The following is a 21,569-nucleotide window of genomic DNA, read 5'->3' on the forward strand; positions in this document are numbered from 1 at the left end:
TGCCTAACTACCTAATCACCAGACAAAGAAGCTGCCAGACACCTTCAGAGGCAGCTTATCTCCAGAATACTGCCAACTGCCTTTTAGGAGAGAGGCCCCCATACACATTTAAAGGTGGTCCGGTCCTGCTAAAATTTGTGGGGTTGGATTAATTGACACATATGTGATGTGTATGATCTTCTTTAGTTCCCAGACATATACAACAGCTGTCATCTGAGTATTCTAACCCCAGTGTGAAAATTTTACCCTTATGTATTTACTAAAGTGAGCAACAAAGTATGGGTGTGAATAAGACCTCTACATACAGAACCTTAATTTAAATAGCAGGAAGGGTAGGAGAAAGACAAGGGAGATAGGGAAGGGTCTGTGTATACTTATATGTTGGTTGGGTTACAGGGTGCTTCCACTCCAAAAGGTTAAATACTTTACTTTCTTGAAAACAAATAAAATCTTCTCAAAGTATAGACATATGATTTTAAGTATGGTACAGTAAATAAATCCAGTAAATGGTTATAAATAATATAAAATCTTCCAAAATAAAAAGGGACCAAATAATCTAAATCTTGGTTCTCAAGATATTGGCCATGGTGCAGGGCAAAACATTGTATGGCTAAAACATCAGTCCGGATTTTATCAATCTGTCTGAGACATAAAGGTATCTGATCTCTGTCTCCAACAGATAGCAACCAACCACAGCTCATTTTAGGATTGAAAGTGGAAATCTGGCAAAAATCAGACACATCGGAGCAGCCAGGAATAATATAAATATGACAAGAGTCTCTGCTTTTTACACTGCTTCCATGAAACCCTATGGCATGGAAACCACATACTGAGCAGGAGGGATATGATGTATGCCTCATGCTTAGTGAACACTCTCCGGATACAGAATGCTTGGCCTAGCAAGTGTAAGAAATTAATTGGAGATGCACAGCATCACCACTTAACCATTTTTTTTTTAAAGAACAAGAGCCAGGAGGTGATGAATTAGTCACCTTCTCACCACTTCTGCATTTTATTTCACCATCTAGTCTCCATTTAGTGATCACTAGAGGCAGGGATTTCAGAGCCTTATACAATCAAAATGTCTCCTCCCCCCCTCTTTCTAAAAGCTATATTATTGGCTTTTTACAACCCACATGCTTATTTACAAGCCAAAAAAGAATTTAACTAGGGATGAGCAAAGCAAATCCCCACCATTTTCTTAAGGAAATTAGCAAAAAAAAAAAACTAAATGGCGGCTGCACATGCTGTCTAGAGAATTACTGGGCAGGAGAAAGGGATTAACCATAATCTCTAAAGCCCACCCAATCAGCTGCAGGCCCCTCTGTGATGTCAGCACCTCTCCCTCACCCTCTACATAAGGTGGTTCCTTAATGCAGGTGACCAGTTGGTTGTGCAGTAGCAGATTATAACAGGTCAGTTTCAGGTGGTAGCCCGGGGTCCTGATGTATACTTTTAGTAGAGTATTCTTCCTGGCTACAGTTCTGCCATTATTTGCAAACAATCACCGATTTTTTACTTTGATTTTGCACAAATCAGGGGATCATGATATTATCTATCCTGTACTATGAAGACCACGCTAGTGCTACCATAATTACAGTGGGGTGGGGGGCCTAGGCTTGATGAACAGCCCGGGGTCTATGGTAAAGTTAATCCGCCCCAGCGGTTGTGTGTGGAGGAGAGAGCAGGATGGCAGCAGGAAGTAAGGGCAAAGCAGGGAGAGACTAACAGAGTGATATAGGGACAGTGAGGAGAGAAATTGTGAAAATTGGATGATTGACTGGCTGATTGACTTTTTTAAAATTGTGATTTTCCACTTTTTGACACTTTAAAAACAACAGGCTCTAAGAAATTTGCCCGTCTGTAATAGTCCCAGTACTGTAGCTACTATAGTTTTGGCTGTTTCAATGAAATTCGTTAAGATTCGATTTGCGTACCTTAACGAGTTTGACCAAAAATTTGAGCGAATTACCACCTGCTTCATTCATCTCTAGATTTAACACTTATGGAGCGTCCTGGGGGGGGGGGGCAGGTGTTATGTGGCAGGGCTGGTTGTTGTAGTACCACAAGGGCACTTGTCACGGTGGCCAAGGGTGGTACACCGTGTCTTGGCATCTGTAATGGTTATAGCTATAGAATTAAAGGGGTTGTCCAGTGAAAATATTTTTCCTTCAAATCAACTGGTGTCAGAAAGTTATATAGATTTTAAATTTACTTCTATTAAAAGATCTCAAGTCTTCTCATACTTATTAGCTACTATATGTCATGCAGAAAATGTTGTTTTATTTTCAGACTGACACAGTGCTCTCTGCTGACATCTCTGGCCGATAGAGGAACTGTCCAGAGCAGGAGAGGTTTTCTATGGGGATTCATAGAAAACCAAGACAGAGTTCCTGTCTCGGCCAGAGATGTCAGCAGAGAGCACCGCACACTGCAACATTTCCTGCAGGTCATACATAAGCTAATAAGTTTGGGAAGACTTGAGATTTTTTTTTAATAAAAGTAAATTACAAATCTATATAACTTTTTGATATCAGTTGATTTGAAAGAAAAAGATTTTCGCTGGACAACCCCTTTAAAATATGTGTGCACAAACAGTCGTTTTACTGCAATAGTTCAAAAGAACTCAAAATTTTAAAAAGGAATGATTTTGGAGCTATAAAACGTTTCATCCCCAAAAAGTGTGTGAACTCACAAATGTGCAGCACTTTGTTCTGGTTTATTAAAATGTACAGCTTTAATATAGACATAATGCAAGATGCATTGGTGTCTTGTATCATACAATCTACGATCTACAATAAAGCCATGAATATTAATACACAGAACAAAGTGCTGGACTTTTTCTCTATAGAATTCTACACACATTTTAATATATAGACATTAATACCCAGAGGAGATCTCTGCAGCGCTCTAGTGATCACTACAGGCCAATTAAAGGGGTACTCCGGTACTGAGCAATACATCAGCAACACAAAGCTATAAAGTTAAATAACTTTGTAATAGCTTTTTATTGCTGAAGTAGACTCTAGCTCCAGTTGCATTCCCGTTTTGGTCCCCGTCGGAAGTTCGAATTAAACAACTTTGTGATTGAGGGTCGTCCCCAAAGGTCTTCGTCCCGGTGCCATCTTGTGTTGTGGCATCATCAAATGTCTTCAGACTGGGTGCTCCTTCCTTTTCTGCTCTGTCTGTTGAGCCCTCTTCATCGCCTTCATCTCCCAGCCGGCTCTGATTGGCTGAATGGAGAGGATTAGGCAGATGGATGGTTATATGGGCGGGTATAATACAAAATGTGCAGCCCAGATCAATAATGTTGCCGTCCGTAAGTAAGGGTAGCGCATGCTCTTCATGAGTCAGAAACTGAAAAGAATGCAGATGCCAGTTCTGGGGTGTGTGTCTCTGGGGTCCAGAAATGGTGTGATTTCGCCATTAAAAGCTCAGATATAGCAAGGTTATGCAATCCTAGCACTTTGGTGTTTTTTTTTTTTTAATTTTACATTTAGCGCCAGAGTACTCCTTTAAGAAGATGCTGGCCTGAGCCTGTGCACAGACAGGAGTGTGGAGCATATTAATGGCCCAGCAGCTAGATTCACAAAAAAAGGATTAAAAAAATAAAAATTGATCCAAATAAATCCAAACTTTAAAAAATTTTTTTACAATTAATCTGATTTGTGATTGTCAACTGAAACTTTTGGTTAGCCAAAATGACATTTTATTTGACATCAGCCTGATTTTATCTTTTCATGCAAATTGAATCTCCAGTCTCTAGAGTCGGCTATAGGTGGCTACCTTGTATGACAATGACCTTTATGAGCCTTTAGCAGTCGAACAAGATACATTTATTTAGTTTAGGGCTATGTTCACACATAGTATTTCCATCAGTCTTTTGGTCAGTATTTTTTTTAACCAAAATCAGGAGTAGAACTGACAGAGCAAAATTATAATAAAAAGGTTTGCACAACTTCTGTGTTTTGAACCCACTTCTGGTTTTGGTTGAAAAAACAATGACCAAAAGACAGACGGAAAGAGTGTGTAAACATAGCCTAGAAGTTGCTGTTCCCAGCAATCACTGACATACAGTCTCCCTATTGGCTGGATCTCTGCATGGAGAATTATATCCATTACAGGGCAATCTCACCTCACTTGAAACTATACAATAAATACTTTTAGGGTACAAACCCACACACTGTATACACAGCAGATACGCAACAAATACGCAGCAAATACGCAGCAGATTTGTTGGTACAGATTTGATGCTGTGTTCAGTTATTTAGATATAATCTGCTGCGTTTTTGCTGCGTATTTGCTGCGTGTTTGCTGCGTATTTGCTGCGTATCGCAGCAGTAAATACGCTGCTTATACGGTGTGTGGGTTTATACCCTTAACACATACTGGTACATAATACAACATAGGCTTTTGGCCCTTTTTAAAGGCACATTAGCAAGGATTCAGAGTGAATTATAAAATCTGTTTAAACACACTAAGGTAATCTACCAAGTTCTGACAAATTCATCACCATATTAATAAGCAGACATAAGGAAAATAACAAAAATGTCCCAAAAGTAAAACCTTGGGTTCGGTAACTACAGTTGATGTTTTATTTGGTAATTTAAAATGACAATGGGATTTCTGTAGAGACCGATATTAAAAACCAAATTTGCATTATCTAGTCAAAATGCATTTGAGAAAAGGCAGTGATGCTTTGTCTAAAAGCAGTGGAGCATTATTCTGTTAAAGACTGAGTGTCTATGGACGAAGAGTTGTAGTTCCAAACTTCAAGATTCATTTTGTGATTATTGCTTCTTATTCTGCACTTTAATCTTTCTGTGGAGTTGAATTATCAGGCTGAGAAATAGCATCGAATGTAGCACAACATATTACAATATATAAGATATGCATCTCACATTGTGTAGCTGTAAAAAAGCCCCCATTTACATTGAAAATGATAACAATAAATCCCTGATTTCTATGAAGGCAATAAATTGTAACATCTAGAAGCAAATTTGGACCCTATTGTTGGTGGGGTCATAGGGCTAACAGAACAAAGGCCATGTGATGCAGAGAAAGCAGTTAAGGTAAAGTATATAGACAATGGACCAGATTTATCAAAGGGTGTAAGATATACACTGGTGTTGACTGCTCAAAGCGACCAATCATAGCTCAGCTTTCATGTTACCAACGCTGAAAGCTGCGCTTTAATTGGTTGTTGTGGACAATTTACACCAAAATATATTTTATACCCTTTGATAAATCTCCCCCTATGTGATAGCATCGTATATGACTGTATGGAAAGTTGTACCCTGCTGGTATTACGGATTTGTAATAGTGAAATTCAGACAGAGCAAAGCTATAGCATATGAAGAAAAGTCAATTATTTAATTGCACTTGTACCACTTTTACCAAGTCATTACATTTTGTACTGTATGACACTTATGAGAGGCAACCATGACTTTTAACCCCTGAACGATACAGGGTGAAAATGTACGCCCTGGTGTCACTAGAGGCATTTACAGGGGGGCCGTGTGGTGACCCCACTCTGAACCACCGCGATCCCGGGTGCTTTCTGCAGCCCGGGACTGCGGCAACTAGTGTGCACAGTCCCATCACCGTGCCCGCTAATTAGCCCTAGGGACAATTTAAAGATTATGAGGGACATTTATCACTGCTCATACGCCTGTCTTAAACCAAGCCACACCTGGCCGCACTGTATCCTCACCACCAAGCACCACTTACCAAGCTCCCTGTTAGAGAAAAGCAAGTTGTACCAAAAGTGCTGAAGCATTGAAGAGTTGGACATATGCATTCAGGAGTGTAGAGAGGGCCACATTAAGTTCACTTGTAGAGGTTAGGCTATGTTTTAACATAGGTGGCCGCTAAAAATTATAGTGATCATTATTACCGGCCATCTATGTAATGAGATGGCCGCCTTCCGCCGATAATATTACTTACTGGGAACATAGCTTTAGGGTGAGTTCACATGTACAAGATCCGCAGCAGATTTGTTGCTGTGGTCAGTCATTTACTGTAGTTACCTTGATATCTGCAGCATCAAATCAGTGACATCAAATCTGCTGCCAATCCTGTACGTGTTTATTCACATACACATACAGTATATATATATAATGCATTGAATCCATACCGACATAAAACTGGCTGGTTAGCTCCAGTCTGGTGTGTCCATGAGTAGGTGCCTTGCGTATTTGTGGTGGGAGCTGATCAACCTGCAGTCTGGCTTCCTTTATATTCCTCTCTGCTCTCACTCGATGCCACTGGTCATCATTTAGTGGAGTAGAAGTAGTAACAATCAGCTCTACAGGACCATTGCCGACATCAAATGAAAAGGACACCTCCGTATTTGCTGAATGAAGAAAAACAAAAATGTCTTAAATAACTTCAGGAAAACCAATAATCTATGTCATAAAATATCAATGATAGTTCATTTGTAAAACAATTGTTTGTGAACCAGTTGACTGCATGCAAATAACATACAATATGTCATCCACATGGCTTGCGTCGACTTTAGAAATATTTTTTAAAGTAGAATGATCCCACAGAGAGAATGGAGGCTGTGTATCGTTGTTGTGTAATTGTGTTTATGTGTTTAAAATAGTTTATGTCTCCCAAAATCTTTCAGTTTTTTTATGTATCCTATAATATAATTGAATAACAAAGCAGAATGCCAGTAATATGGTAGGGCCTAACGCATTGAGCTACGCTTTGATATGCTACTGCAAGAAAGAAAGCATTACCTGAAAGTTATATATTGGGGTTCCTGTCACTCTGAAGGGTAAATCCAGAATAGATTAAGTTCAATAATTTGTGTGATATATTTAATTTATTCATTTGTTTATTTTACTTGCACAACTCTTAAATAGCTTTACATATAGAGGCCTGTATGTGAATAATAAAATAATTTTATGGATTTTTTTCTATAAATCAGCCAAGTGGTTATGCTTAAACACAAATGTATCATTGTACTGTGCAATTTCTCTGCTTCTCTACAGTTATGTATTTTTCATTTTCACTGCATAAAAATGTGATAAGAGGGAAGGAATTTTCAGCAGTCGAATCTAGAATTTCATTGGTTTGTGACTAATAAAGACTTGTCACAGGTCCCTTCCATGCCTCTCCATTTTATACCCTTATCTCTAAAAGCCATGCAGGATACTAACTGAGAGAACAGTGAGTTCAGTTCACACATCACTGTCGTGAAGATTCAAAGTAATACAGATTTAATCACCTCATCATCTGACACTCAGCAGAATTGCCGCTTGTGTGGATATGTGTGGGTTTACTTTATTTTGCCCATGTAGAAATGAGTCTTGCCATGAATTTTCTTACAAATAAATGATATAATTTTTCTAATTACATTTTAATTGTTAAGATTTTTTTCCCGTTAAACACAGGTTTATTAAATACATACATTTTAATTTTATATCTATATAAATGATAAATGACCCATCAGGAAGTGTGCTATATCCCGTAGCTAAGAATGAATTACAGTTCTGGGATCAGAAAATCTTTCACTTGGTAAATTACATTGCCGGGGGATATTATACAGTAGTAGACTAGACACGTGGTTAAAAATTGACCCATAGAACAAACTATGTTACCATAAAAATGTATAAAATGTACCAAATGCTGTAAGAAATTATTAAGTCTCTATGGAAAAATGACAATTATATGGAGGATGAATATCATCATGAAAGGTGGTAAATCAATGAAGGTTGTGTCTAAGCTCACTGATATGATATGAAAGGCTGAAATACAATATACATCTCCCCTAATTAACTGTTACACTGTGGCCATACACCTTCAATAACTAAGCGTTTTGCCGTCAGTTATGTCTCCCACTTACCACCTATCCTTACCCCTCCCCATAGAGAACACAGGAACACTGGGCTGTGGTGAACATTCCTGGGTTCTCTATGGGGAGAAAAGGGGTAAGCTGCAGTGAGAGAGCTCTGACTGTGGCTTATCTTACCCTGAACAAAGGGTTCAGCTGCGATTTTCCATTATGCCCTACCACTACTGACATAATTTGTTGACGGTTGTTTGGGAGAGCCCCATATACCTTAGATTGACCCACCCTGCTCGTGGTGGGTTCGGCCGACTAAAGATACATTTCTAAAACTCGGTTCACACCCTGCCTGTGATGTGCATTCAGCATGTACGCCAAGAGTATTTGCTGTCATGCCCATATTCTTCAGTAGCCAAATGTTTGCTAAAAAAGTATCCTCCTTCCATCCTATTGTATATTTAAACTCAGGATTGTTGTACTTCTCAGAGGCAACTGGCATGATAGTATTTATAAGCCACAAACATTGTATGGTTCTCATCCAGAGAGACAGGGCACAGGGCAGAGACACTTGTTTAACTGGCGGTTATAGTTAATACACTCACAGTCTCTTTCTTTTGTTATTACTCCCACTACCAGTCCTGCACATCCTGACCTGTCACCAGTCACACAGGAAGGCTTCTTTCCACCTGCAGCAGTCACTACTGAGCTACTGGCTGTATCTCAACACCAACAGTTTCTCTATACATTCACGGGTGACATTTGCAGCAGCAGCCACAACAGGGCATTGCACATTTACCTTTGTTAGGAAGGTCTGGGGCTTTTTTATGCTAAAAATTTTTTTTCCCCACTGTTCCCGCCTTGGTTTGACACTGTAATCCATGCCCTTTTCCCTTGTGACATTGCATGGTTGGGGGGCTTAACGGCAAAGAAGCCCTTCCTCGGTGACACTGTAGTCCCAGTGGCTCCAATGTTTAAATCTATTTTTTTTTTAAGCAAAAGGAAGCCCCAGACCTCCCTAACAAAGGTAAATGTCTGCAAAAGTCACCTGTGCAAAACTTGGTGACAGTATCACTTTAGGTGCTAGTTGAGTGTTTGTATATAGAAAAGGGGGTGCATTGCTTAGCTACAGCTGTGCATACTGTATGTTTCATGTGAAGCAACTTACATTTTAATTCTATCTTGATAAAGTCAGTGTTTCCTCTATTTTCCACAAAAACTCCATCAGGGGCAGATGTTTTAAAGTAGAAAGAGATGTCCGCGCTGGTCTCTCCTTGGAATGTGGAGAAGTGAAGAAAGGAGTTGGGGGCAACAAAAGACACTGCATTCCAATAATTTTCTGAAAATTAAAACAAGGAAAAAAGGTCACATTATAATCAAATACATTTCAGGTAACTGTGACTAGATGTTCTACTTTTATACTGGCCTGCTACATAGATACTGTGTACAGAAGGCTATACAATATATAGGTTTTACTTTTTGTTTTGTATTTATAATACATCTGTCTAGAATATGAGCATCACATTCTTTAAACTTTGGCTTCAAATTACGGTCTTCCTACGTTCCTAAGTTTAAAGGGAACCAATCATGCAGAAAATCACCCTAATGATAAGGAAACGTGCTGGCACATCACCCAGCACACTTCCCAAACATCCCCCTGTACCATCTGTGCCCCCCTCTATTAGACTGTATTCTTACTTTTATGTTGTCCCGCGCTGTATGTAAATGCAATGGAAGTAGTCACGGTGGGCGGTCCTGGGTGGATCTAGACACGGTCCTCGGCGGTGGAATAGCTGTAATCACGCCCAGAGGGGCGTGATTGAAAGACCTGCGTTCTGCCTACGTCACCAGGGGCCTGCGTTCCACATTGTCGGCGTGCCGATGTATTCAGGATGCCGCGCATGCGCAGTGCGTCAGAGTCTTCACCCGCCGTACAGCGCATGCGCGGCGTGCTAAAGACGTCGCCGCGGCGCCGACGTGTAACGTTGGCCCCGGGTGACGTTGGCAGGTCTTTCAATCATGCCCCTCTGGGCGTGATTACAGCTATTCCACCACCAAGGACGTGACTAGATCCGCCCAGGACCGTGACTAGATACGCCCAGGACTGCCCACCGTGACTACTTGCCCGGCATTTACATACAGCGCGTGACTTCATAAAAGTAAGAGTACAGTCTAATAGAGGGGGCAAGAAGGGTACAGGGGGATGTTTGGGAAGCGTGCTGGGTGATGTGCCAGCACGTTTCCTTATCATTAGGGTGATTTTCTGTGTGATTGATTCCCTTTAAATACCGGATAAGCTAAATAAAAATGTAAGATTATATGTGTATATATATATATATATATATATATATATATATATATATAGAGAGAGAGAGAGAGAGAGAGAGAGAGAGAGAGAGAGAGAGAGCATGTTGTAGAGTGGAAGTCTGTAGAAGAAATTAATAGAACCTGTATGTATTATTGCATTCAATTTGTTTCAAATCAGTCTTCGTGGTTTGAAAGAGTTAAGAAATTATATTTTTTCTTTTCCAAAGTAGAAGCTATAAATTTTTTTAATTTTACATTAGAAGTTCAACAGATCAGTTTGCAAAAGACTCAGAAGCAGATGTGTCAGTAAAATAAACGGATTTAGAGTACAAAGATGGGGTCTTTGCTATAACTCTTTCTTTGCTCAGATCCATAATCTGAAGGTAGAACCTTGGACTATGTTTAGCACCTGTGATGCGTGCAAATAATCTTTTATTTCATTGCAAACCAACTGTTCTCATCTGTCCATCTAAAATGCAGGAGCGAGAAGAATAAAAGCCGAGCTCATTTTTATGTCATTTGTATTTTATGTTGACCTAGCTTGGAAGAAAATATCAATTTGATGCAGAAGCTTTAAATCACCTAAACTTTATCATAAAGTCGACTTGAGATGGATGTTGTGACTTGTTCATCTTCAGTTTTATGATAGTTTAAAACCTGTTTTCAAAAGCTCTTGTTTGTTTCGCAAAGAGGAAAAAAGGCAGTAAAAAGAGCCTGCGAAAATCATTGCCAAGGTTTCCATGTGACACAAATGGCCCATATTATCTTACAAATACAGAAAATGGATAGCATATGAAGTGCACCCTCTTTGAGAAACAATAAAACAATCCATTTGTTGTAGGTTTATGGGATGACTATATCAGTTTCATGATACAATGGAACTCGGATTTTCAATCCAGCCCTTGGTTATGGGATACATCTTAAAATCCCCTACTTACGTCAACTGATATATTTTACATTTTAAATCTTTTAGCTGATATTGAAACATTATATTGTAAAGTGCATTTGATTCTTTTTGGCTGCACCTACACTTTAAAGCAACTTTATCAAATCAGTCTCCCACCAATCACTTTAATGGAAGCATGTGGCGGAAAAGTGCTTCTCCCCACTACAGTATGTGTGTGCAACAGAAGGTGATCTCTTAGACTTTCTATAGAAGTTTGTCTCGTTTGCACGGATGGAGCTAAAAGAAAATGTGCTTAGCATGCACTTCTCCCAGCTTAACCCCTTAAGGTCCAAGCCAATTTTCGTTTTTGCGCTTTTGCTTTTTCCGTTTTATGTTTAAAAGTCCATAGCGCTTGCATTTTTTCACCTAGAGACTTATATGAGTGCTTATTTTTTGCGAAACCAATTGTACTTTGCAATTACAGGCATAATTTTTCCATCAAATATGTTGTGAAACCGGAAAAAAATCATTTGCGCTGTGAAATTGAAAAAAAAACGAATTTGTTTTGATTTCGGGGAGTTTTGCATTTACGCCGTTCGCCCTATGGTAAAACTGACTTGTTATGCATGTTCCTCAAGTCGTTACAATTACTATGATATATAACATGTATAACTTATATTGTATCGGATGGCCTGTAAAAAATTCAAACCATTGTTAACAAATATATGTCACTTAAAATCGCTTCATTCCCAGGCTTATAGCGCTTTTATCCTTTGGTCTATGGGGCTGTGTGAGGTGTCAGTTTTTGCGCCATGATGCGTTCTTTCTACTGGTACCTTGATTGCGCATATACGACTTTTTGATCGCTTTTTATTACATTTTTTCTGGATTTGATGCGACCAAAAATGCGCAATTTTGCACTTTGGGATTTTTTTGCGCTTACGCCGTTTACCTTGCGAGATCAGGAATGTGATTAATTAATAGTTCGGGCGATTACACGCGCGGCGATACTAAATATGTTTATTTATTTATTTATTTATTAATTTATATTTATAAAATGGGAAAAGGGGGGTGATTTGGACTTTTATTAGGGGAGGGGATTTTTTATTAATAAAAACACTTTTTTACTTTTTTTTTTACATGGACTAGAAGCCCCCCTGGGGGGCTTGTATATACATAGCACTGATCTCTCATAGAGATCAATGCTGTGTATATACACAGCAAAGATCCATGAGATCGGTCATAAATTGCTATGGCCTACTGCAGGCCATAGCAATCTACTGCCGAGCCGGGATCAGCGTCATTCCCCCGCGGGGGGGAGATCCGACCCACTAGACACCAGGGATGTTGTGCATAAAGCACTTCAATGCAGCTGTCAGGTTTGACAGCTGCATTGAAGTGCTTAATTAGCCGGCGCGGCAACGGGACCCGGGCCGGCTAACAGAGGCACTGCCCGGCTGCACATGTCAGCCGAGATCAGCGCCGTTCAGAGCGGGGTCCCGGCGGGACCCCGCTCTGAACACCCCCCGCGGCGCCATGACGTATCAGATACGTCATGGGTCGCTAAGGGGTTAATATGGGAACTGGAGGTATGACTTCACAAGTTCCCATTTCGGTGCAGTCATGTTTTTTTCCCTATAAGAAATTATTAAAATGCAGAAAATTGGTTCCACAACCCAAAAATAATGATTTTATATTCTCAATAACATGTAAAACAAATAAAACAAACATTTTTACACAGCTAAATGTCCTATTATAAGTTACTGTACAGTATAGCAACCAGCATGTGGAGTATAATGTATAGTAAGTGCATAAACCTAAAAAAATAACAGCAGCAGTTTGTAGATACAGGAAGGAACTGCAGATCCCCATAATGCCGTAGCTTAGTACAACAGGCTAGAATAGAGAAGTTGGGCTGTTCTCAGAGGCCTGTGTGGTCACATGATCACAATGGGGAAGAGGCGTGTTCAGCATGGACCAATCAGGACTGACAGAAACTGCAGGGAGCATGAAGGAATAAGCAGGATATATGTGGGCACATACATGCAGCGCTCTCTGTCCAAGGAGAGAGGGGTTACAGCTATGAAGAGATTACCCCCACAGTCCTTTCCCCTGATGCAAGCCCCAGCCTGAAAGGGATCTGCTATGATTTGGAAGGTGAGGGAGAATTCCTGGGTCAGAGTACAGTGCGGTAGACCCCGCTATGCAGACCATGCCCCTCCCCCACTCCCCTTCCCACCCAATACAGGGAGCTCTTAAACCAAAGCAATGCTCTTAAACTAAGTCACAAATTTGAAGAACTGTGAGCTCTTCTTCAAAACGCTCTTAAACCAAGTTACTCTTAAACCAAGGTACCACTGTAGCTGCAAAAGGCCACAGGAATTTGCTCATATACAGTATGCTATAAGAAGCTGAAATATACAGCTGAACATTAACCTAGAGTACTACATGATTGATTGATGCACATTGTGCTTTATTTTTTTTTTTATACTTGTTATATAAATGTAGTTTAGCAGAACTATAACATCCCATGATATACCTAGAATGTTCTGGGATGTGCATAGCATTCTGTTATTTATCCACCTCTTGATAACCTGCATTGTAATAGTACAGAACAGACAGGAGTCCACAGAGGACTTGGGCCATTCAAGTATTGTGCTCTGATCCTGTGGGCACTGATGCTGTGCCCTGCGCAATCAGGAGTAGAACCACAGTCCAACTCTTGCCGGCAGTTTCCCTTTATTATTATCCACCTCACATCCCCTGTTTACACAAGAAATGTTAAAGCTTTCTCAAAATTTTAAAACTTGCTCAATCGGCTAAGTATTTGCCTCATCTTCTAGTATCTGCCCATCACTGGCTCAATCTGCTTCTGCTTTAGGCCAGGTTCACATGATGTAAAAGTTTAGTAAAGATCATTCTGGCTGGTACTGCAGTATTTCACCATAGAATTTACCATAGCCCAAAAAGGAAAGTGCGGCCGGAGCTGCACTTTCCATTGTGTGAAGTGAGCTGACTGTCTGGCCGGGATTCCATTGACTGCAGTGCAACATAAACTTTCTTTTAACCCATACAGTAGCTGCACCAGGACGTTACTGAACATCCTAGTGCTGCTAAGGGAGTTCAGAGCTGGGTCGCCACGCGCCCCCCCTCTGAACTGCCGTGATCCCGGGTGCTATATGCAGCCTGGGACCCTGGCTATCAGCGGGCACGGTCCGATCGCCGTGCCTGCTAATTAAGAAGTATTAAAATGCAGCTGTCAAAGTTGACAGCTGCGTCTAAATACATACTGTCCCCCTTCCCTGGCGGTCTAGTGGGGGGGATGGCCCCCCCCCCGGCAACACGTTCACGTATCGCTACCCGGCCAGGTCTGCGCCGTAACGGCGCTGATCCCAGCTCAGCACACTATTGATCTCGGCTGCAGCAGCCAAAAGCAATAGAGTGCCTATCTCATGGATCTCAATGAGAGATCAGTCCCCAGGGGCACTTCTAGTATGTGTGTAAAATAAAATAAATAAATGTTTTTTTATTAATAAAAAAAATCCCCTCCCCTAATAAAAGTTTGAATCACCCCCCTTTCCTCATTTTATAAAGAAAAATAAATAAATAAATAAACAAACATATTTTGAACTGAACTATTAAATTATCACATTCCCGATCTTGCACAGTAAACGGGGTAAGCACAAAAAAAATCCTAAGTGCAAAATTGCACATTTTTGGTCACATCAAATCTTGAAAAATTGTAACAAAAAGCCGCATATGCGCAATAAAGGTACCGATAGAAAGTACAGATTATTTCTCAAAAAGTGACCTCTCACACAGCCCCCTAGACCAAAGGATAAAAGCGTAATAAGCATGGTAATAGAGCAAGTTTAAGGAACATATTTTTTTTAAAAGGTTTTCATTTTTTAAAAGCCATCAAATAAAATAAAAGTTATACAAGTTACATTTCGTTGAAAACATGCTAACCTGAGGAACATGTATAACAAGTCAGTTTTACTCTACGGCAAACAGTGTGAAAGCAACCCCCCCCAAATAAAAAAAAAACCTTTTTGTTTTCCAATTTCACCACACATATAATTTTTTTCTGGTTTCACAGAATTTTTTAGGCAAAAATTACGTCTGCCATTGCAAAGTACAATTAGTGGCGCAAAAATAAGGGCTTGTCTGGGTCTCTAGGTGGAAAAATGCATGCGCTATAGCCTTATATACACAAGGAGAAAAAAAAGAAAGCACAAAAATGAAAACCTGTTTATGACTAAAGATCGGATAGAATCTCAGCACCGATTATAATTATCTATCATCTATCTATCCTTCCATTATCTATCTATCTATCTATCTATCTATCTATCTATCTATCTATACATTATCTTTCTATCTATCTCCTAAAGGTAATGTATTTTTTCCAAGGCAAATTAACTTCCTTGAGTTGTAATTCCTCTCAGGGCTAAACATTGGCTTTGGCAGAGATACTAGACTAAACCTTCCACCTTAACTTTCTTTACTGTAAAATGCTGTTGTCAGATCATTACAGAGGCGACAATACCAAACTATACAGCAATAAAATGTTCATATAGTGTATAGAAATGTGCCCCTTGTGTAAGAAGACACTCTATCATACTCTGAAGAAGAGGAAAGTGCTTGAAATACAGCTACATGTATATCTGGGATGTTTTGTCCCCTGGCTGCATTCAAAAACATTCAAGTCACAGAAGAAATGTGGAATGTATGCATTATAAGCAAGATAAGAGAAAAACAGCGAGCTTACAAGATGCATAGCATCAGCATGTTAGATGTCAATGTGTTAAGATGGTGCAGACTACATTTAGGCTGTTCTCAGATAGTATTTCTGTCAGCTTTATGGTCAGTCCTTTTTTTCCAACCAAAACCAGGAGTTGGTTGAAAACACAGAAAGGGAATGTTCACACTACGGACTATGTGCAGAAATTTCAAATGGAGGCTGCGCGCCGAACTTTGCTTGAAGTTCCGTCTGTCCCATTGACTCAATCCCCAAAGAATTGACATGATGTGATTGACAGTTTTGAATTTAGATCCAACATTCACTATGACAATCATATAGATTAATTCACAAACAACTGATGAAGATGAAACTGAATAGTGTTATGTTGAAGCCCAAGCTAAACTGAACAAGGTTGGCACATAAGATATCCTGGTGGGGAGTTGAGACAGGAAAAAACCAAAGAGAGTACAGTATTTTTCTATTTGAATGGGGTCTTCACAACTTCTTTATTTAAACATATATCTATTGAAATGGCCACCATCTAGGACCTAATATGTGGTGACATGAGCCACTCCTTTGGCTCCATTATAACCCCACCACCAGCATTAACTTATAAGAGAACAGTCACAGACCAAAAGCCGACATAAAATTACTGTCACAGTAAACCTGCTCTTAACTTATTAACTTACAAAAGATACAGAGTTGAAAAAGGTATAGTAATAACAACAAAAAAGATGATAAAAGGACTGTCAAAACTTCCCTCACACTTTCCAAAACAAACAGGACAACCCCCAGAAGGCAAAGGGCCAAGCGGATTAGCCCCTATTCCCTGACTCCCTGCAGTGAGAAGTACTCTGCTTTTTAGGTTAATTGCCAGTCATATTCTGTTGAAATTTGTATCCATTTTATATGGATTAGAAAACAAACTTCCCAGTTTCTATTATTAAAGGGGGCATCTGGCGATTCTGAAAACAAACAAAAAACTCCAATGCACTCACCATTATCATTTAAAATGGAGTCTTTCTGCCACACCAACGGCCCTGTCCCCTCTCTGTATTCTTTGCCCACCACTGCTCTGGCACTCTCTTTCTATGCAGTTTGCAGTTAATAAATCTTACTATTGATTGGTGCTTTATGTGCATGCAGTCTATGCCTTTTATTGGCAGCAGAGTGGAGAGCAGAGTGCGCATTTGCTAGATCGCTTTGCTTGCTAAGCCTCTGTATGTCGCTTTACAAAAAATGCATGCACAAGGTGAGTGTATGGCACATTCTTTGGACAATCCCCCTCCATATCACATGACAATAATTACATCAGTGGTGTGCCTTATGTAATTGTTGACACCTTAATAACCACATTGCAAATCTAACTTATTTCACAGTCAATTTTCAATGGCACAATATGTTTTGATACACAGAATACCCCTTTAACTTTAGTTCTTTAGAACCATTTTTGTGACAAAATCGAAGAATTATATTAACAGTAACACCACATTTTTATTTAAAGGGATGTGTTTTCAGGGATTTTAACATAGCCCATACATGGGGTAGAATGTCAATGCATGATTAGTGGTGATCTGACTCTGAGCAGTGCAACCTATTCATTGTTTGCACAAGCTCATCTGTGTGAAGAAATGGGCCTTAAACTAAAGCCCATCCCATTCAGTTATATGAGAGTTAATATGATTACCTGCATTACCAGACATACAATAGCTGCTTGTACAGATGACTTGATACACCTGAAAGCAATAATAGGAGCACAGCACTAGCAGGAAAGCCAGAGTCTCTTAATTCTGCTTACTGGTAGAGGTCCTGGGATCATACTCCCACTGATCAGCCATGCCCTATCTTTTGAAGGTTAGTTAAACACAAAGACTAAATATTGTTGTCTACCATTTACTCCCAGATATACAGCCCTTGTGTACATGAATGCTGTTAGAGCGGTAATTTATTACACCTGCCTATTTAACATGGCAGAAAACTTAACGAGAAAGAAATCAAAAATTAGGCATAAAAGCCAAAGAAATATGTAGCCATAAATGCTGAGTGCTTCTGTGTCTCTGGGAATGAAAGAATAAAAATTCACACTCCACACTAATTAATCAGTGGAGCAATAGCAATGTATCAATTATATGTTGGTTTATTGTGACAGGTATAGCTGACGCCATGGGTCTAGTTAAAAGCAAAAGAAGGCAGCACGCATTGAGCGGAAGCAAAATAAACCAGCATGTAATTGATACCTTGACTTTTTTGCACTGATTAATTAGTAAAGAGGTTTCTCATTTGCTGTGTGTCCTACTCACCAGATGCTTACAGTAGATGTGCTGCGGATAAACTGTATTGTATGCAGCATTACCCTCTGTACAAACTCATGAAGTCAAGAGGATATTTACTTTTTACATTTGGAAATGATTTCTAATTGCTCAGTCTGTAATGTTAGACTGTATCTATGTGTTTTCAGCCAGACGCTTAGGTACAGTATGTGCTGAAAATAAGTACACAGAGTATATGTCCTAATGTACACATTTATCATACACATGCCACATGCATTATGTAACAAGTGAAGCTAATTCATGCTTTATGCTTTTATGAACTACAGTATGGATACACATTGTCAAGCAATTGTCCTAGGTATATAGGCACATCATCGCTGCAACCAAGTACCAACAAATCATTATACGAAGAAGAGCAATCCAGCAGTCATTCCACTAAAATCCAAAGTTTTATTGTTAATTCATAAAAGTATTACAAATAGAGTGTGATATATTCTACTACCTTGCTGGCTACAGGTAAAAACCCTATGCATTCCCGATTGACTACATCAAAAGGTACTGTGGTTTCCCTGCAAACACGATTGGGGTTATAGTGGTCACAAACTTATTTGAACCAGCAAATCATTAGTGTAATTAAATTATATGAACACATATTTGATAAACCTATATTAGGGAGCTGCCTTCCCAATTATTAAATTACCCGAACAGACATGCTGACAAAGGCACAATGTATTGAGGCTCATAGTATAAGGAACCTCCAGCTCCCTTCACCAATGCTCGGCCTTCCCTTTGGGAAGGAAGCAGCATGATGAAGCAGCAAGACCTTAAATTTCATGCACTTTTCAACAATTTAAAAAAAAATAAACAATGTTATTGTGTTTTCAAAATAATCATAAATATATTGAGATCATATATATCCAAAGCATTAAATAAAACATTTCCATTTTCATGTCATATAAATGTAACAATAACTTTGTCATCGTCCCGATATTTTAATCCATTTAGTAGGTGGAGTCTATATCTTCTGTAAAAAAATCTCTGCCTTCATGTTGTAAGAACTCCTAGTCCCGAGAAATTATAATGATCTAAGTTCATAAAAGACCTTAATGTATTGTATTAAAGGTTTATAAGGCAGACATTCCGCCAAAAAGCCATCAAGACAGAAAATGGTACCAATTCCATTTCATGTACTAAGTCAAAATCTTAAATCCCATAAACCTTAACCAATCTATATAACAAACATTAACAACAAAACAAAACAAGTTCACCCATACAGAAATTTACAAATTTATCTATTGGAGGATCTGTCATCTGGTTTATCCGATCATACTTAGATCATTTTTGAGCATATTTTATTCAACGTTGAAGGTGACAGGCAATCCCTCGCTAAAATAGCGGTCTGAAAACAGTCCTCAGTGTATCTTAAGATTCTCCAAGGTACCCATTAGATCATTTTTGCAATACTTTTTTATTTTTTTTATTTTTTTTGTATTTCTGTCAGTGAGGGTATTGGTGTCTATTAACCAATGTCTATGCATACATTTTAAAATAGTCAGTAGATTTCTATGTAACACCCTAAGCATCTGTTTATTTTTCTGTGTTTTATAAGATGCATTTAATATAAAGTATAATAAAATCTAAAAATGATAGGGTTAAGAGGTAATGGTATACTCAATAGCTGCAATATATATATATATATGTATGTATATATAAAATTATCCCTGTAACTGCGACCATAATAATTGTATCTTGGGGTAGGGTGGGGTGCTTTTAGTAATTTGCCCTTAGGACAGTGTCTCAGGTAGTGAGCTGGTGCTGCTAGGAGAAAAATTAAAGGTAAGGGTGCTCTATGCAAGATACAGATATGAGTCTGGTATCACTCTGTTCAGCCCCTGTTTTGATTGTATTTGTGGAGTTTGTAATATATCGCAAAAGTTGCACATGCGTTTTTTTTCTATGGAATAAGACTTCAGACTTCTGATAGCGAATTTGCACTTTTTAAATTTTTATTCAGTTAGGTTAACTCTTGACCAAATTACCTGAAGGGTACCATGTGAACATGACCATGGTACTTGTGTTCTAAAGGAATTGGGTGCTAAGACCAAGTGGAGCCCCTTGGCTTATCACACACATAACAATATGAGCATTCTATATATGCCCTTTATTAATGAGGTTTGTTTGACTAGAGATTGACTTTAAAGGAGTTGCCAAACGTATTTAAAAGTGTTCTAACTGCTTGTGATTGTAGCAATTACAATTTAATCTTTGACCTTTCCAGTGCCAATACTTACTGGAAAGGTTTACATGGTTGCTGCAATGATGTGCCCATATACCTATGTTACTTGACCTGAGAACCTAAGCAGTGGAAAAATTCTTACATATTTAGGCTGGGTTCACACTATGTATATTTCAGGCTGTATTTGGTCCTCATGTCAGGTCCTCATAGCAACCAAAACCAGGAGTGGATTGAAAACACAGAAAGGATCTGTTCACACAATGTTGAAATTGAGTGGATGGCCGCCATATAACGGTAAATAACTTCCATTATTTCAATATAACAGCCGTTGTTTTAAAATAACAGCAAATATTTGCCATTAAATGGCGGCCATCCACTCAATTTCAACATTGTGTGAACAGAGCCTTTCTGTGTTTTCAATCCACTCCTGGTTTTGGTTGCTATACAGCCTCAAATATACAGCCTCAAATATACGTAGTGTGAACCCAGCCTCAAGGCATGAGAGAAAAATAATCAGTGAACAGATGGGGAAAATGTAGACTGATGCATGAAGCAGAAGTGTCTAATATAAAGCTTACCAAAGGCTTTCCTATGTTCACTCTTCGTTTACCAGCGTCTGCTGCATGGCAACGGACACCATTAAACTGCCGGCCGCTAGGCTACATTCAGCAAGTTCCTGCCGCCCATACCTCTGTACTGCCGGGTGTGCCCACAAATCAATTAACCATTCATTTCAATGTAATATGCGACTGCCACTGCACATTACATTGTGTGAACAGCTATTATTTCCAGACGCTGTTCATTGAACATCATTTTAACACCCGTTCTAAAGAACGAGCGTTAAAAAAATGATATGTGAACACAGCGGCTGGCATTGCATTGACACCCCTGCAGTAAAGAACGGACATCGATTCCATTGCAATCAGCGTCCGTTCTTTACTTTAAAAAAAAAAAGTTGTGTGAACATAGCTATAGAGTGCATTAGCTTTTTTAGAGTAGACATAATATTGGTGGATATATAGGACTCAAGAAGTAATCCAGTGAGTCATCCGGGGAAACAATTCATGACCAGCCGTAGATGATGTATCTGTTGGCCCCCTTGATCTTCTCTTAACGTTGTTTTAGAAACTCTTCCACATCAATGGCAGTAACCATACGTGTTTAGCCTTACTTTTACAAGTAAACCAGTTTATTTTTCTTTCTTTAAAAAAATAAGATTGCACAGCGCACAGCGGATATAAATTATTGGCATCAAAGGAGCTCCTCTCAATACATTGACTTTTGGCTCGTCTTACAGCAATAGTGCTGATTTTGAGCTTTCTGAAACAGTGTTA

The 21,569-nt window shown here is 39.2% G+C and overlaps 1 protein-coding gene across 1 annotated transcript in view; it reads right to left on the reverse strand.

The window, feature by feature from the left end:
- The window catches only part of CNTNAP2 (contactin associated protein 2), a 1,369,824-nt gene that overhangs the window by 87,289 nt on the left and 1,260,966 nt on the right, over positions 1-21,569 (reverse strand). The window contains exons 16-17 of the mRNA XM_069958388.1: positions 8,964-9,134; positions 6,137-6,355 (exon numbers count right to left, since the gene is read on the reverse strand). Coding sequence (XP_069814489.1) covers positions 6,137-6,355; positions 8,964-9,134 — 390 coding nt within the window. The remainder of the gene's footprint in view (positions 1-6,136; positions 6,356-8,963; positions 9,135-21,569) is intronic.

The sequence above is a fragment of the Dendropsophus ebraccatus genome, chromosome 2, assembly GCF_027789765.1.
Source record: "Dendropsophus ebraccatus isolate aDenEbr1 chromosome 2, aDenEbr1.pat, whole genome shotgun sequence".
Classification (NCBI taxonomy): Eukaryota; Metazoa; Chordata; class Amphibia; order Anura; family Hylidae; genus Dendropsophus; species Dendropsophus ebraccatus.